Source organism: Rutidosis leptorrhynchoides, chromosome 11, assembly GCF_046630445.1.
Source record: "Rutidosis leptorrhynchoides isolate AG116_Rl617_1_P2 chromosome 11, CSIRO_AGI_Rlap_v1, whole genome shotgun sequence".
Taxonomy (NCBI): domain Eukaryota; kingdom Viridiplantae; phylum Streptophyta; class Magnoliopsida; order Asterales; family Asteraceae; genus Rutidosis; species Rutidosis leptorrhynchoides.
In genome coordinates this window covers 382,546,460-382,564,448 of record NC_092343.1, presented here as the reverse complement: position 1 = coordinate 382,564,448, position 17,989 = coordinate 382,546,460, and the positions used below count along the sequence as shown (strand labels likewise).

Below are 17,989 nucleotides of genomic sequence, written 5' to 3'. Positions count from 1 at the left end.
AATGGCCCTTTCCCGAACTCCGCGGGAATCACAACACCACCGATGCGGGGCTGTGGCTCCGAGGGTCCGGAAGTAGACGGAGCTGGAATCTCCGTAGGGTCCTGGGTTCCGCTAGATGTAACCACTGGTGCAGGCGCCTGGCTGCTAGTCCCGGAAGATGATGCGCCGGGGTCACTCGTGGGTAGCGGGATCGGTGTGTCGGCAGCAGCAACAGGTGGGGTGGCTGACGAGTCTAAACTACCCAAAACGATAGCAGGTGGAACATCCGACATCTGAACAAGGAAAAATAAATTCTTCCATGTCAGAAAGTCATAAAGCAAGCACGTATTAGGCCAACAGTTTAAATCATGTATAACAATAAATAGCATGGCAATAACAGCAAATCATACAGAAGTAGCGTGCAATCAGAAACAAGTAATATCATGCAGTGGTGAAAGCAAGTAGCAGTATATGTCATATAGCAGTAAAAGTAAGCAACAGCATGCAGTAAGTTCAGCGGAAACAAGTAAACTAGCAAGTTGTAGATTAGTCCTATTAGTGGTTCCTACTCGGGTCAGTCTTAGACTCACTAATGCAACCTAATTCCCTACAACCAATGCTCTGATACCAAATGAGATGCCCCGTACAAAACCATCGTGTACGAATCATCAACAACAGGATCATTACAAGGTTAAGTACTATATGCTGTTTCAAAACAAGTTGTATTCACGATAAAGAGAAGACGTCATAACCGACATCAAATGTTTTACACCAACAGTATGCTTCTACGAATAGCAAGCATGAATAAACGTACGTTACCCTTAGGTCGTTACAAAACATAGTTTCAAATGTATTAAAGTTTGAATGCAAAATAAAGTGTTTCATGCAGTTGACATCTCTAGAGCAGCGGGTGTCTACAGCAAGTCTAGTAACACAGCGGAAGCAAACCTTAGGCACCTGAGAAAGACATGCTTAATATGTCAACACAAAGGTTGGTGAGCTATAGTTTAAGTATTACAGTAATATAAGGTAGGCCAAGAGATTTCAGTGCTACAAAGAGCGTTTCAAAACGATATGATAAAGTACATGCTTAACCGTGGGCACTTGGTAACTAACTTAACGTTTATACCCCCTGAAAGTACACTTGGCGAGTGCGTATGTGTTACAAAGTATCAAACACTCGTTATATGCTAGTGCAACTAGCCCGAGTGGGGATGTCAAACCCTATGGATCCATATCTAAGATTCGCGTTCACGGTTCAAAAACCAATGATTAAACGTTACCGAGCTAAAAGGAATGTTTGTGCCGTTGTATAACCCACACATATATAAGTTTTAAGTACTCGTGCCTAGTATGTAAAACATAAAACGTGCATGTATTCTCAGTCCCAAAATAGTTAGAGTAAAAATGGATGCTATAACTCACAATGATAAAGTAGCGGTAAAGTCAAGTCGGAAAGTAAGCAAGTACGTTTGTCCAAAAGGTCCTCAACCTAAGCCAAATATTACTAAGTCAGTAAATCGTCTCAAAAGGTTTAAAAGTAAGTAAATAAGGACTTAAAGGTCATCATCATTCATCATCAAACAAAAGGTGTAAAGTAAGTTTCGTTTATGAAAGTAGTTTAAAACAAAGGCTGACTTGGATCAGTCACCACGGCCTCAATACCTACTGAAATAAGGTGAGACCAGTGTCCATGGCTCTTTCTATGAGTCCTTTAGTCGTGGTTAATATTCCAGAGGTAAAATCGTCTTCGTTTGACCGTGACGACGGTTTAAGTGCGAGTAGGTCAGAATTTTCTGCACAACGTTAAAAAGACATAGTGATGATCGGAGGGCCATAAATCCTAAACCGTAACTCGGATTAAGGCGAGTCCTAAACGAAAAATTATCTATTCGAACAGAGATAACTGAATATCACAGTTACAGTAGCCCAGGTGTTCGGGTCTGACCCAAAAAACAGTGAACAGAAAGGAGAAACAGAAAACAGTAGGTTCCGGTGGTTTCTTGGTACTCGATGCTTATCACGGTTCTCATCCTTGATGCATATAAATTCAAGTGTACAACTCGTTGATGTGTTTGCATCATCTTAACCAAGATTTGACCATCATAACACTAGTGTAAGCCTATGATATGAAACACAACTCACTTAAGAGCTGTATGAAGTTTGATGAACCAAAGTTGCATCAAGATCATAGATTCAACACATGCATGAATTAGAAAGGTAATATTGTACTACAAACTTGAAAATAAACTAACTAATCAAGATATTAAGTGGTTAGTTTGATCTTGAAGATCCAAGACCCAAAAGTTATTAAGTAAATTTTTTTTTATGTTCTTGAACCTTTTAAAGTTTATCTTTAGTTCAAGAAAAATGAGATCAAAGTTAACTTGTAACACTTGACCATCTACAACGAAAATCACGAATTTAATACATGAACAAATGAAGAAATAAACTAATTACACAAGTAGTAAGTTCATGGGTTTCATATTTTTAAAGATTCAAGCCTAAGTCTTGATCTTTAGAAAGTAAACTTTTAAGTTTACTAACATGCATTCAAGTAATGATTCTTACAACCCATGAACTTTAATCTTTCAAGACATTAAATGTAGAACATAAACTAGGAAGTTTAGTTCTTGCATGTTCTTGTTATGAACAAGATAAATGAAGAACAAACTAGTAAGTTTGATTCTTGATAAGTAAGTATAACTACAACAACAAGTAAGTAACCAATAATAACAATAACTAGTAAGTATTTAGACATTAACCAAGAACAAGTGATGATGATGATGATGGGGTGCTTATGTTCGGTTTTTAGAGAGAAAGAGGAAGAGAAAATAAGTCTTGTAACTTACAAAGTTTAGAGAGAAAGGAGAGAAAAATGAGAGCAAGTAAGAGTGTGTGTAAGGGTGAGGTGAATGCAAGTAATATGTAGTCAAAAAAAAACTTTGAATCCTCCCCCCCATACCCACCAAGGCCACGGCCATATGGCCATCCAATGGGGTGGTCAACATGCTAGATTCTTGCATGGGGTGTGGTGTTTGTGTGGAATGGGAAAAGTTAAGTGCATGAGGGAATATCACTAGCATGCTTGTAAGTATTTTATTTTTTAGTTTAATCTAGTTATTCCAAGGTTTACATTAACAAGTTACTAGCCTAAAGTTGGGCTTCTAGTAGTCCATTAAGATGTAGGGTGGGCTTATAAGTCCAATATCATGAGTTCATAACACTAATAAAGGCCCAAGTTCAATTAGTTAACAAATAAATCCAATAAGAGCCCAAGTAATTAACTAGTAGTCATAATTAATTAAAATGATTAATAAAACTAATCATGAATGTAAATAATATTCTGGAATATTATTCGTGAAAGTTTCGCGTGTCACAAAGACGTTTCGGGCCATCAAAAGTCATGTACGGTTAATCATGGCAACAAGCAAATGTAAAAGCATACGTTCGTATAATCACAAGTATTAATAGTAATAATTATTAATTAACGCTAGAAAAACCAGGGTCGTTACACTATATATACTAACCCTAATTATCATTCTAGGTACATCAATTTACATGGCTCACAATATGTAATCATTATCATCATTCATCGAAGGTTAACAGGTTAGTCACTCTCGACGGTTTCCTACAACCTTATTCGGGCCTTCGATCGACGACCGTCATCGAAGGTGGACTTAATCACCTAGCCACCCCGCCGACATCATCATGTCGGCCAGGGTTATTCACGGTAGCCAGACCAGAGAGCTAAGTTCTAAGATCCTTAAACCTCTTTTAAACGTATTGAACATGCATATTAACCTCTTGGAAAATATATGCACGATCAAGTGGTGCTTTCATTGAGAGCTGAACTAATTCAAGACGTCTTTAATTGTTTTTTCTTTAAAAGTTTTGAATTATAAAGCTCATTACTCACAAAATTCTCGAATTTCTTGTTTTTTTAACAGAATCATGACTTCCGGAGAATCATCGGAATGTACTCAAACGGACAACCAAAACACGCTGACTGGTAATCAGCGGACGCAAGCTATGACTACGGGGGCAGGATACAAGCCATACCCCACACACGTGTCCGGCGAACCTTTTTAAAGGTATAAGCCGATATTCCCGGATGGAATTACACCGCCAAGGGCAAACTCGCCGATTACAACCACGCGGCTAGATTTTTCTGCAGTGGATCCAAGAGTTATCTTTGCAGGCACTAGCAGTGAAACTTTAGGCCTACATGTAGTATGTTGCGGCCAGGTGCCTATTTACAGCACCACGGTTTCAATCCCTCTGCAGACGAAAGGTTGTCTGTAGAATTCGCCATTTACACCACTGCAGCCTTGGCAGCTGCCGCGCCCAATTTCACAGTTTCTAACCCCTGCGGATGCGTAGGCATTACTTAATAGTTGGGGATTCGGTGTCATTCCAGACGTCAATTCTCATTGGACGCCGATAACTACAGAACAACAAAGCACTGCACATACGGTTGGACTCATAACAGCATATCCTCAGGTCTCGTAGGCATCTGCGAAACAGGTTTCGGCACCTTTTCAGCCACCTGTATACACTGCGCTGTCAAGCCTTCCTTCTTTTCCAGCGCAGCAACCTTGGTTATATCCACAGACGCCGGGGCAACCTTGGTAAAATATTCAGGGGGCAGGCGAATCTCGCAAGCCAATTTATGCAGGCGGCACCTCCTGACATGGTCCACTTATTTTCGTAACCTGATTTTGTTCAGGATATGATGAAGCATTTCTTCGCAGGACTCAAAGGGGATCCTGAAAAAACAACCCTTTGAGCTACCAACCACTTTTGATAAGTTTCCTCCGCATATAACCCCGTATCCATTTCCATCAGCACCTAAGATACCTCACACATTAGGTACCTACAATGACTTGACTGATCCAGATGATTTCCTGCAGCATTTCGAAGGCGCAATGCGCACCCAAGGGTGGGTTGATCCGGTTGAATGTCAGATATTTCCCATGATGTTGCAGGGCATTGCGCGCGAATGGTTCAATAAACTTCTGGCAGGTAGCATATCCTGGTTCATAGATTTGTGGATAAAGTTCTTGGTGCAGTATCAAAATCAAAGGCCGTGCAAACGCACTCATATCGAATGTCACGATATTGTACAGAAGCCCAAGGAATCTTGGGCGAATTTCTCACGAGATATACTAATGAGTGCTTGCGCATACCGGACTTAAAACCGGTGCAGCAAATTTCTGGACTCAAACATGGTATAAGTACGGAGCGCCATCCAACGCTGGTCAGGCGTATGCGCCACACGATGCCAACAACTTATGCTGAAACGCTTAATGAATGCCACGATTATATGCAGAGTGACGAAGATAATGATATTACCATAGCTAGCTCACGCAACAAAAGGAAAGACGATGATGATCGTTCGCATGACCAAAACCACGGTAACAGCTCTCGCGGAAGATACCCTAGTGGTAGTCCTATAAGAAATGATAAAGGGCGAATAAGTAGTGGTTTTCGAAATAATAATCAGCGCGGCATTAATAATCAGAACTATGCGCTGTTCAAAAGTCTATCCAAAACACCAAAAGAGATTCTGGCCACCGAACCAGTGTGTGCATCCTTCGCGGTTCCAACCCCGCTGACAGAATTTGGCAAGCGGGATAAAACAAAATACTGCGAGTTCCATGACGATCAAGACCATGACACCAATCTGTGTAAAAATTTAATGGAGCGAGTGCTGGAAGCGCTACGCGCGGGAAATTTAGATCACCTCAAGCCGCCAAAGAAAGATAAGGGAAAGGCCGCGGAAGAGAGTTCAAAAGCCAAAACGTTCGCATGGCAAAAAGCAGATAAAGCTAAAAGCGCCGATGTAACCATCAATGTGGTTGATGCAGAAAGAGTCGGTCAACGAAGAAAGTGCAATGATTACCAGGATTAGGAACTCATTCCAATTTCATTCCCTCCTGTAATGTCAATCGACACAGCTAACGAACCTGTCATCATCAAGTGTCACATTCCTAATCACGGTATACAGATCAAACACATGCATGTTGATACCGGCAGTGGTGTCGACATTATGTACGAACATTGCTATCGTTTTCTTCCCACAAAAGTCAAAACGCAGTTACGCTAGCCTGATATTACGCTATCAGGATTTTCTGGGGAAAGCTCATGGCCGCTTGGCCGCATAGAGCTTGTAGTAGAGCTTGTGGATGACAAGAATCCGCAGTTGGTTAGAAGCGAGTTAATTGACTTTTATGTGGTCAGTTCGACTTCGCGCTACAATGCGCTTCTTTGGAGAAATTTCATACGGCGTTTTAACATTATACCCTCAGTAGTGCATGGCTTGATCAAGTTTCCTACCATGGATGAAATTGCTACAATTGCGTCACATCAAGTAACCAAGTTATGTGGTTCAGTTGTGCATGTAAGCATTCCCAGCATAGGAGAACAACTTAAAAGCAGTGCAGTCATAGCTAACCACTTGCATCTGGACAATCGAATCAAAATTGGCGCATGCTTGTCAGCCGAAACTAAGGCTAAATTGCACGGTATATTGTCCGCTAACGCAGATGTTTTCGCATGGCAAGAATCAGACATGACAGGGGTCCCGCGGGACATTGAGGAACATAAGTTGAATGTTAATCCATCACTTACACCCGTCAGGCAGAAGAAGCGGCACATGGACCTTAAGCGCAGTGATTGGTTATGCGCAGAAGTTGATAATCTTGTCAGAGCAAACATTTTGCGGGAAGTGCGGTACCAGACATGGGTTGCTAACCCTGTGTTAGTGAAAAAAGCTGATGGTAACTGGCGGATGTGCGTTGATTTTAAGGACATTAACAAAGCGTGTCCTAAAGACAATTACCCTCTCCCGGAGATCGACTGGAAGGTAGAGTCATTGTCGGGTTTTCGATACAAATGCTTTATGGATGCGTATTAGGGTTATCACCAAATCCTCATGGCTGTGGAAGATGAGGATAAAACTGCTTTTCGTACGCCGCAGGGTATTTATTGTTATACTAAGATGCCTTTCGGATTAAAGAACGTAGGAGCTACCTATCAGGGCGTAATTGACGCATCCTTCAAGCACCAAATTGGGAGAAATCTAAAAGCATATGTCGACGATTTGGTAATTAAAAGTAACACCGAATAAAAAATGCTCGCAGACATCCTGGAAATATTTGCGTCTTTACGTAGGATCAACATGAAACTTAACCCGCTCAAGTGTAGTTTTGGGGAAGAGGAAGGCAAGTTTCTAGGTCATGTGGTGACGGCGCGGGGAATCAAGGCGAATCCCAAAAAGATTGAGGCCATTGATAGTTTACCATCTCCAAGGACAAAGAAAGACGTGCAGAGTCTAACCGGGAAGCTCGCGGTGATTACGAGGTTTCTGTCAAAAGCCGCAGAAAGGCAGTTGCCATTTTTCAATACTTTGAAGAATTGTTTAAAGAAAAAAGACTTTGTATGGACTCAGGAAGTAGAATCAGCTTTGTAAGAGATGAAAAAGTTACTTGCCAAATTACCAACGCTCACCGCGCCAGTGTCAGGAGAAACGCTTACGCTGTACCTTGCGGCATCAAAAGAGGCTGTTAGCTCAGTTATTATCGCGGACCGCGGAAAGGTAATCCATTATTTTATTTTATTTATTTTATTTACGAATTATTTATTTCGTAACGCTGAGGTTTTCTCAAACGCAAATGCCGGTCTACTTCGTAAGCAAAACGCTGACAGTAAGCGAAGTTAACTATTCACCAATAGAGAAACTAGTGTATGCGCTACTCTACACAGCGCGACGTTTGCGTCGGTATTTTCAAGCACATCCAATTGTGGTATTAACTGATCAGCCAATCAAACAGGTTGGTAAACACCTAAGTTGCGGCAATGTCCGGGAATACCGCATTGACTAACGCAATCATTTTTCATTCAGGTGCTATATAAGCCTGAGATTTTTGGCCGAATGGCTAAATGGGCAGTTGAGTTAGGCGAACGCGGTTAAGGGTCAAATACTTGCGGATTACCTAGCAGAGTTACCTGCGGATGTTGAAGCATCAGCCGAACATCAGGATACGCCTGCACCAAATTTGACACCATGGGAGTTATACACCGATGGTGCCTGTAGCGTCGCTGGCGCGGGTACAGGCATAATTTTAACTGGCCCAGATGACAAAGAGCATACATATGCACTGCGGTTTAATTTTGCTATTACAAACAACGAAGCAGAATACGAAGCTTTGTTAGCAGGTATGCGGATTGCGCATAAATTAAATGTTAAAGTGTTGCACGCTTATGTGGATTCAAAGTTGGTATGCAGCCAAGTTAGTGGAGATTTTGAAGTACATGACATAGCCATGCAACAATATATGTCGCTTGTTCATAACCTCGCTGACCAGTTTGAGGCTTTTCAAATTTCCCATGTAATGCGAGAGCAAAACAAGAAGGCAGATGCGCTTAGCAAATTGGCTGCATTGGCCTTTGATCATCTGGGGAAAAGAGTTCTCATAGAATAACTACATGCGAAATCCATTGTTATGATGCCCTTAGTGGCACCTATTGAGGAATCCAGCTCAATGTGGATGACACCCATAGTTGCTTCCTGCGGGATGGCACATCACCCGCAGACTCTGTTGAAGCAAAGAAAGTTCGTACCAAGGCACCAATGTATGCCCTTGAGGGTGACGTCATGTATCGAAAGAATTATTTAGGACCACATTTAAGTTGCATTGGTCCAAACGAAGCAGAGGAGGTTATACGCGAAGTGCATGAGGGTGCATGCGCTCTTCATTCAGGGCACAGATCTATTGTGTCAAAGATTATGCGTTTGGGTTATTATTGGCCTACCATGTACGCATATACCGCATGTATAGTTAAGCACTGCGAGTCCTGCCAAATACATGCACCTATCAGCAGAGCACCTGCGCACCCAATGATTTCAGTCTCCTCACCATGGCCATTCTGTAAATGGGCAATTGACATAGTCGGACCATTTGCAAAAGGCCGAGGTAATATAATCATTTATTTTCTAACATATGCTACTTACATCAGTATCTTACGCATACATCTGCGCATGCAGGGAATATCAAGTTTTTGATTGTTGCAATTGATTATTTCATGAAGTGGGTTGAAGCGAGACCGATGGCAACAATTTCAGGAAAAAGGGTGCGAAATATTGTATGGGAAGACATTGTCTGTCGATTCGGCATACCAAACAAAATCGTTAGCGATAACGGCACGGAGTTTGCAGGGGATCCTTTTAACAGTTGGTGCGCGGAGCTTAATATTAAGCAAACTTTTACATCCGTTGTGCATCCATAGGCGAATGGCCAGTGCGAAGTCACCAACCGGGATATAGTAGCTGGAATTAAAGCTAGATTAGGCCACGGTCGCATTGGTTGGGTGGACAAGCTACCAAAAGTATTATGGGCGCATATAACAACGCCAAAAGCAAGCACTGGTGAAACTCCTTTCAGTCTGGTATATGGATCGGAAGCTGTTGTACCCGCAGAGATTGGGGTACCAACATTCCGCATACAAATTTTGATGAGCAAAATAACTCAGAAGCTTTGCGGGAAAACCTTAATTTGCTGGAAGAACGCAGACTCTCTGCGGCGGTTAATGAAGCTAATAATAAGCATAAAATCGCAAAGTACTATAACCAGCATGTGCGTTCGCGCTCTTATAAGTGTGGGGATCTCGTTTGGCGTCAAAATGACGCAAGTCATGCAGAAGATACTGGAAAATTGGGCCCCCGATGGGAAGGTCCATACAAGGTAGTGGGAGAAAGCAACACCGGGGCATACCATCTCGCGACATTAGATGGAAAGCCTGTGAAGCGCACTTGGCACGCGATGTTGTTGAAAAAATGTTACATGTAGCTGGTTGGACCTGATCACTCCAAATGTTTTAGCACATTATTTTTTCCTATGTAATTTCCGTCTGTTTGGATGTGTCGCGGTTGTAATCATGATTAATGCCAATTAAAATATTTACTCGTGCATACTCTTTTTGTATATATCTTTCTAGTATGCGGTTCCTGCCTACTTAAGGGGTGTCCTCTAGCCCCCGTGTGGCAGAAGCCTGTTTGGTTACAAGGCTAGACACTAACGGCAGGTGAAGGGAATTGGTTTTCCCCTAACCAAGCGCCACACAGACTACATGGATGTCAAGTCAACTTAAAAATACAAGCATTGGTTTGCTTGTGTGTAATTACTCTCGCATTGGTTTGCTTGAGGAAATCTTAAGTGTAAAAGCATTGGTTTGTTTTTAGTTGCGTTGCTTACCATACAGCTAAAGTGCACCTCTAGCACATGACAAAGCAAGAACGCAGTAGCTTTTGAGTCTAAAAATCTAAGGGTAAATTCGCTAAAGTATTGGTTTCTTTTACGCAGCGCCCGCGTATGGCTGTGATTTTTGGTTAACTAACATGTATAGGCATGCGGTTTACATTTTGTTTTGACTCGCGATATATAAACAACTACACTACCACGTATGCATAATACAAATATACAACAAAATAAGTTATTACAAATGAAAATTGTTTTAAACGCCTGCCCAACATGGGACTTAGGGCTCCAAAATAAATTCATAAAACTGCCTAACCATAGGACTTACGGTAAATATTGGTGGGATACTGTTTGATACCTACAAATTTTCCTTTAAAAGCTGATCAATTGGGGCGTTGGGATCATTGGAGAACACGACAAGCTTAGGGATGTCAACATTTTGGATCGCTTGTTCTGCGTCCATAAGTATGGCAGCGGTGTCCTCCTTGATATGCTTCTGGACTGCGTCAAGGTAGGGGGCGCGAGGTCGCAGCATTTGAGCACCTCTTTCATGACCTTGTTACGCTCATGGTCGAGGGCCACGTCTAAATATGCGTTGAATTTTTCTGTTACGGGGTCTGAATCCATAACCTTTTGCACAAGGACCGGAAGAGAGGTGCGTAGTTTCGTCAGGTCCGCCTCTGCCAGCTCGCGGCCAGTTACTACGTCATCCTTCTCTCGGCTGACCCTGTCTAGGTCAGCCCGCAAATGTTCCGCTTCAACCTTGGCCTGATCAACGGCCCCCACCAGCTCTTGATTTTTCTTCCTTTCCGCAATCAAGGAAGTTTTCATTTCATCCGCAGACGCCTCGGTAGCCTTGTGTGCGTCCTCTGCGTCTCTCCTATAGTTCCTCAACTAATTAACACCCGCTTGTAGCAAGCCTAGCTCAGGCCAATTGGTACAAATTCGTAGCACGACGTACTCCATCCGCGAACATGCCAAAAAACACAAGGCCGTTTTGGATAAAGGCGTTGTGCGCTTGGTGGTAGGGCAGTGCGGCTAGTTGCTCGCAGAATTCGGCCGAGAAAATTTTTGCAAAAAAGCGGACTGCTCTGAGGCATTTTCGGCGGAAGACTGGGTGAGCTGCGCCAGGTTAGCTAATCGGAAGCTACCGCGCGGTGGTGTAGACACGGTGTCCGAATCTAGTTCAATGGCCCGGTCTTTGGAGGTGGCAGTTGCTTCAAGGTCGGGGTTCACCTGCGGCGGTGAGTGATGCGTGTCATCCATATGCTCGGCGAGGACTTGCGTAAGTTAGTTAACGAAGCAATAATTTTGGTTATGCGATAATAATGAAATGCTTACCAGTGACTAGAGGAGGCAGGTTTGTAGAGGGCTGCTCTACGAAAACGAAGTTGTCGTTCCGCATATCCTCCCTTTGTTTCAGATTCAGCTTTTTCTTCTTGGATGCATTTGTTTGCGGGGTGGTGGTTGTCATGCGCTTGTTTTCAGATGTATGCGGAGTGGGAACCTCGTTCTCACCAGACTTTTCCTGCTCCAGTGGCTCATTTATATTCTGTTTGCGGAAGGAGATTGTGGCAATCTCCTCCATGGTTAACACTTTCTTCATCCTCATTTCTGCATACATAAACACGCAGGTTAAGTATAGATATATGTGGCTGCGTAAATTAAAATATACATTACTATTCCTACCCTTACCACTTGGTGCGACTATGGCTGGTCGGAGGTTCTCCCATGGCCAATGGGCAGATATCTTTCCCAACAGCAGCATCACGTTCCCATAAGCGCGGTGGACAAGCTGTGCATTCGCGTATTCCGCAAACAGCTTTGCTTCCTCGTCATCTAATTTTGGGATTTTATTCACATCTTTGGCCACGCTTTCGCACCATACCCGTGTTTGCGAAAAGTTGGTTCCCACAACGGTTTGGTCGACATAGAAAAACGTTTCTTTCCATTGGTCGGCATTGGATTTTGGGGTTTTGGTAAAGTTTTGGCGTGCGAAGAAGGTATACTAGGATTTGTGATGAATCGCAAGACGATACAGATGACAAAACACATTAATCATCGGCACCTTGTTTAAAGCTACGCACCACATTTCGAAAAGTACGATCTTTCCGATAGCGTAAGGGTGCAGTTGCCCTAGTCCGACGTGGTAATGATCTAGAAACGCCTAAGAAAAAATATGACGGCGGTACCCTAAAATTGCCATGTTTAAAGGCATGCTCATATATGGCCACCTTCTTCTCTGGGGGTTCGTGTGCACGTTGATGGGCAAGGGGAGGAATCGGGTTGTACTGTTTTAGTGGTGGATATTGTTTCACTAATGAGTCTATGTGCTTCTGTTCTATGACTGATTCTACACTATCTACATAGGTTGATAATGCTAAAAACTAACACATATTTCATAGCATTATCCTTCAAGAAAGACAAGCTTTTAGTGGCAATTGTTCTATTTTCAAGTGATTATCATTTAAATAATAAAAGGTGAAGACAAAAGACAGATTCGATGATTTAAAGACACAAACGACCAAAACGCTAAAAAGTACAAAGTACAATCCAAGTGGTTCAATTTATTGATAAGAAACGTCTAAAAATTACAAGAGTACAAGCCGTGAAATGCAAAGTACAAGATTTCTCAGCGTACGAAAAGACGTTCGAAAATCCGGAACCGAGACCTGAACCAACTATCAATGCGCGAGTCAACGGAGCTAAAATTACAAGTCAACGATGCACAAAAATATAATATAATATACATATAATTATATAAAATTATATATATTATATTATATATTAAATAAAAGCAAGCCACCCACGTTTTAAACTCAATATGGTGTGATCCAGCTGGCCATGCGATCGCATGGCCTGGAAGAAGAAACTCCATGCGATCGCATGGAGTCCTGTAGCTACCCACGTCCCTATAAATAGCAACGTTTTCGGCCGAATTATGTACACCTTTTTCTACTTCAATCTCTCAATCTATATTTATATTTATAGTTTTAATTTTAATATTAAGTTAATAATAATAATAATAAGGTTTAGTATCGAATGTTTTAAGGTTTGGTAAGTCAAAACTCTGTCCGTGTAACACTACGCTATTAAATATCACTGTAAGCTATGTTCTCCCTTTTTAAATTAATGTCTCGCAGCTAAGTTATTATTATGCTTATTTAAGCCGAAGTAATCGTGATGTTACACTAAATATTAAGACGGGGTTATTGGGCTTTGGACCATAATTGGGGTTTGGACAAAAGACCGACATTAATCCAAAGTAAACATGAAACTATATCCAAAAATCATGGTTAAACTCAAAGTGGAAGTATGTTTTCCAAAATGGTCATCTAGACGTCGTTCTTTCGACTGAAATGACTACCTTTACAAAAATGACTTGTAACTTATATTTTGGACTATAAACCTATACTTTTTGTGTTTAGATTCATAAAATAGAGTTCAATATGAAACCATAGCAATTTGATTCACTCAAATCGGATTTAAAACGAAGAAGTTATGGGTAAAACAAGATTGACTATTTTTTGATTGTTGTAGCTACGGGAATTATTGTAACAATTCTATACAAATCATATCCTAGCTAACTTATATTGTATTATACATGTATTCTAATATATTATCTAATCTTGGGATATCATAGACACGTATTCAAATGTTTTGACATATCATATCGACCCATGTATATATATTATTTGGAACAACCATAGACACTCTATATGCAGTAATGTTGGAGTTAGCTATACAGGGTTGAGGTTGATTCCAAAAATATATATATTTTGAGTTGTGATATAGCCTGAGACATGTATACACTGGGTCGTGGATTGATTCAAGATAATATATATCGATTTATTTCTGTACATCTAACTGTGGACAACTAGTTGTAGGTTACTAACGAGGACAGCTGACTTAATAAATTTAAAATAGTAAAACGTATTAAAAATGTTGTAAATATATTTTGAACATACTTTGATATATATGTACATATTTGTTATAGGTTCGTGAATCGACCAGTGGCCAAGTCTTACTTCTCGACGAAGTAAAAATCTGTGAAAGTGAGTTATAGTCCCACTTTTAAAATCTAATATTTTAGGATGAGAATACATGCAGTTTTATAAATGTTTTACGAAATAGACACAAGTAAATGAAACTACATTATATGGGTGAATGATCGAAGCTGAATATGCCCCTTTTGCTTGGTAACCTAAGAATTAGTAAACCGATCTACTAATTGACGCGAATCCTAAAGATAGATCTATTGGGCCTAACAAACCCCATCCAAAGTACCGGATGCTTTAGTACTTCGAATTCATTTATATCATGTCCGAAGGATTTCCCGGAATGATAGGGGATATTCTTATATGCATCTTGTTAAAGTCGGTTACCAGGTGTTCACCATATGAATGAATTTTATCTCTATGTATGGGATGTATATTGAAATATGAAATCTTGTGGTCTATTATTATGATTTGATAATATATAGGTTAAACCTATAACTCACCAACATTTTTGTTGACGTTTTAAGCATATTTATTCTCAGGTGATTATTAAGAGTTTCCGCTGTTGCATACTAAAATAAGGACAAGATTTGGAGTCCATACTTGTATGATATTATGTAATAACTGCATTCAAGAAACTTATTTTTGATATAATATATTCTAATTGTAAACCATTATGTAATGGTCATGTGTAAACGGTATATTTTAGATTATCATTATTTGATAATCTACGTAATGCTTTTTAAACCTTTATCGATAAAATAAAGGTTATGGTTGTTTTAAAAATGAATGCATTCTTTGAAAAACGTCTCATATAGTGGTCAAAACCTCGCGACGAAATCAATTAATATGGAATGTTTATAATCAATATGAACGGGACATTTCAGTTGGTATCCGAGCGTTGGTCTTAGAGAACCAGAAAATTGCATTAGTGTGTCTTACCGAGTTTGTTAGGATGCATTAGTGAGTCTGGACTTCGACCGTGTTTTTCTTCAAAAACGATTGCTTAACATTTTTTTGTTGGAAACTATATATTATTAACATGTAAATATTATGTGATATATTAATCTCTTAATGTGTTTGATATTGTGTGATAGATGTCTACTTCTAGTACAAATCCCATTGATTCACCTAATAATAATGAAGAGTCAAATATATTTTGGGAAGATTCACAAATTCCCGAAGAGGAACCGGAAGAGGAGGAACCGGAAGAGGAGGAACCGGAAGAAGAGGAACCAGAAGAGGAGGAATCGGAAGAGGAGGAACCAGAAGAAGAAGAGGTTTCGGAGGAAGAAATATTGATACCTATAGTAAATAGATTAAATATAAGAAAATCCTCAACCAACGGACCAAATTTAATAATGGTCAATGGTGTTTCCGCTGAAGAAGCAAAATATTGGGAAGATTACCAATTTTCCGATGAATCAGATCCCGATGAGGATTCCGATGATGTTATAGAAATTACGTCGACCCAATTTAATAAAGCAAAAGAAAATAATAAGGGAAAAGGTATAAAAATAGAGAAACCCGATTCCAACCCCGATTAACTTTATATGTATCGGCAACATCCGTATTTCCTAAAATGTAACAATGACCCGGGAACCTCTAAACCACCAGGTTTTTCTAAACCATTATGGAAAACGACGGCTCGTATTAGAGGAACACCATGTATTCCTAGAAAATTAGGAAAACGAACCAAGTCCAAAGAAGAAGAAACCAGTGATTAAGATTAGAGGGTTGTAATCATGTTGTGTATTATATGTATTGTAGTTTGCTTGTACTTTTATGTTCTATGTAAAAATTGCTTGTATTGTTTGTTATTACGAATCTAATCCTTGTCTATTTTATAGTATAAAAACAAAATGGACGTTAAGGGTAGATAACGAATATTTTAGAAGACCTACCAGAGGATATGATTGAGGAAATCTTGTCTAGAGTCGGTCAGAATTCATTAGCACATTTAGTTATGCCGAAATTTACTTGTCAAACATTTGAAAGACTTTCCAGAAATGCCTTAGTTTATAAAAGACTTTCCTTTGATAGGTGGGGTATATCACATTGGGGAGACTGTAAGTTACGCCGTGTTTTCTTTAAAGCATTAAATGCGGGGAACCCAAATGCAATTTTACGTTATGGGTTAAGAATCTATTTTGACTCAACATATCCCAACATAGGATTTCATGAATTAGAAAGAGCTTCTAACATGCAACATAAAGAAGCATGTTATGCTTACGGGTTAGTGATGTTCGCTTCTTACCAAAGTGAGAAAAAGAACATCGGATTGCAACTTTTAAATAAAACCTTCCCACAAGTGACAGATTCAGTAGTTGGGGTGAGAAACAAGGTTTTTAGATTATTACGGGGCTGTTGGACATTACGAAACCCTCGTCCTTTTGACGACATTACAACATGCTGCCTAGCCAATGGTCATAACGGTTATTTTCCACAAGTCCAAGGATGGAAAGTCGTCTTAGTAAAACCAGAATGCATGACTTGTTTCTGGACTTATGAATTACGTGTCTTTATTTCCTTTGTTGAACAACTTGCGTATTAACTAGATTTATCTTCAAAACTGTCCTGTATCATAGTGTACTATATTTCATGTTATATGTAATATAGCGAAGTTGTAAGTTTGAAGAATATTCGTATGTGATATATTATTAAAATCAGTTTTTCATATGGAATTGCAGCAGTTGAATTGTATATTAGCTACTAAGTATGAACTTAACGGGTAGGTAGTACCCGAATTTAAACTTATAAAACGCTAATATGAAGAAAAAGCTTTTATAAATGAGTTCATATTATGCTACGAAATACTATTGACTACTCTTAATATTCTGTATGATTAACTCGATTCAGTTGGCTATTTTGAAGGAAATGGTACCGACTACTCGACAAACCATGAATATGAGCGAAGAGGAATTCCGTACCTTTCTTGCTGCAAACATAGCCGCAGTACAGGCTGCGCTACATACCAACAATAGCTCTAAATCTAGCAATGCAGCTAATGGCGCAAGAAATCGTGTAGGATGCTCCTACAAAGAATTCACTGCCTGCAAACCTTTGGAATTTGATGGAACCGAAGGACCAATTGGATTGAAACGGTGGACCGAGAAAGTCGAATCGGTGTTTGCCATAAGTAAGTGTACTGAAGAGGACAAAGTTAAATATGCTACGCATACCTTTACAGGTACTGCGTTAACGTGGTGGAACACCTATCTTGAATAGGCAGGACAAAATGCTGCTTACGCACTACCGTGGTCGGCATTCAAGCAATTGATGAATGAGCAGTACCGTCCTAGAAACGAAGTCAATAAACTCAAGGCAGAACTTAGAGAGTTACGAACACAAGGGTTCGACGTTACCACATATGAACGACGATTCACGGAGTTGTGCCTATTGTGTCCGGGAGCATTCGAAGATGAAGAAGAGAAGATCGATGCATTTGTAAAAGGGTTACCAGTAAGGATTCAAGAAGATATGAGTTCACACGAGCCTGCTTCTATACAGAAGGCAAGTCGAATGGCTCATAAACTCATAAATTAGATTGAGGGAAGAATTAAAGAGCAGGCGGCTGAAGAAGCCAACACGAAACAACTAAAGAGGAAGTGGGAGGAAAACGGTGACAATAGTCACCAGTACAACAACAACAACAATTACAACCACAATCGCAACAACTATCCCAACAACCGCAACAACAATCGCAACAATAACCGCAATCCTAACAATAACTACAACAAACATCCCAACAAC

The 17,989-nt window shown here is 40.3% G+C and overlaps 1 protein-coding gene across 1 annotated transcript; it reads left to right on the top strand.

Moving 5' to 3' along the window:
* Nucleotides 1–5,923: 5,923 nt before the first annotated feature.
* Nucleotides 5,924–6,898, top strand: LOC139875998 (uncharacterized). The gene is made up of 2 exons (XM_071863294.1): nucleotides 5,924–5,981; nucleotides 6,108–6,898. The coding sequence occupies exons 1-2, from the start codon at nucleotides 5,924–5,926 to the stop codon at nucleotides 6,896–6,898; spliced, it is 849 nt and encodes a 282-aa protein (XP_071719395.1).
* The last annotated feature ends 11,091 nt before the right edge of the window (nucleotides 6,899–17,989 follow it).

What these genes read in the sequence shown, in the direction of transcription:
- LOC139875998 (XM_071863294.1), top strand. Translation starts at nt 5,924, where the DNA reads ATGTCAATCGACACAGCTAACGAACCTGTCATCATCAAGTGTCACATT. An exon ending in GTGTCACATTCCTAATCACG is followed by an intron (nt 5,982 to 6,107) that starts GTATACAGATCA and finishes TTACGCTATCAG; the next exon opens with GATTTTCTGGGGAAAGCTCA.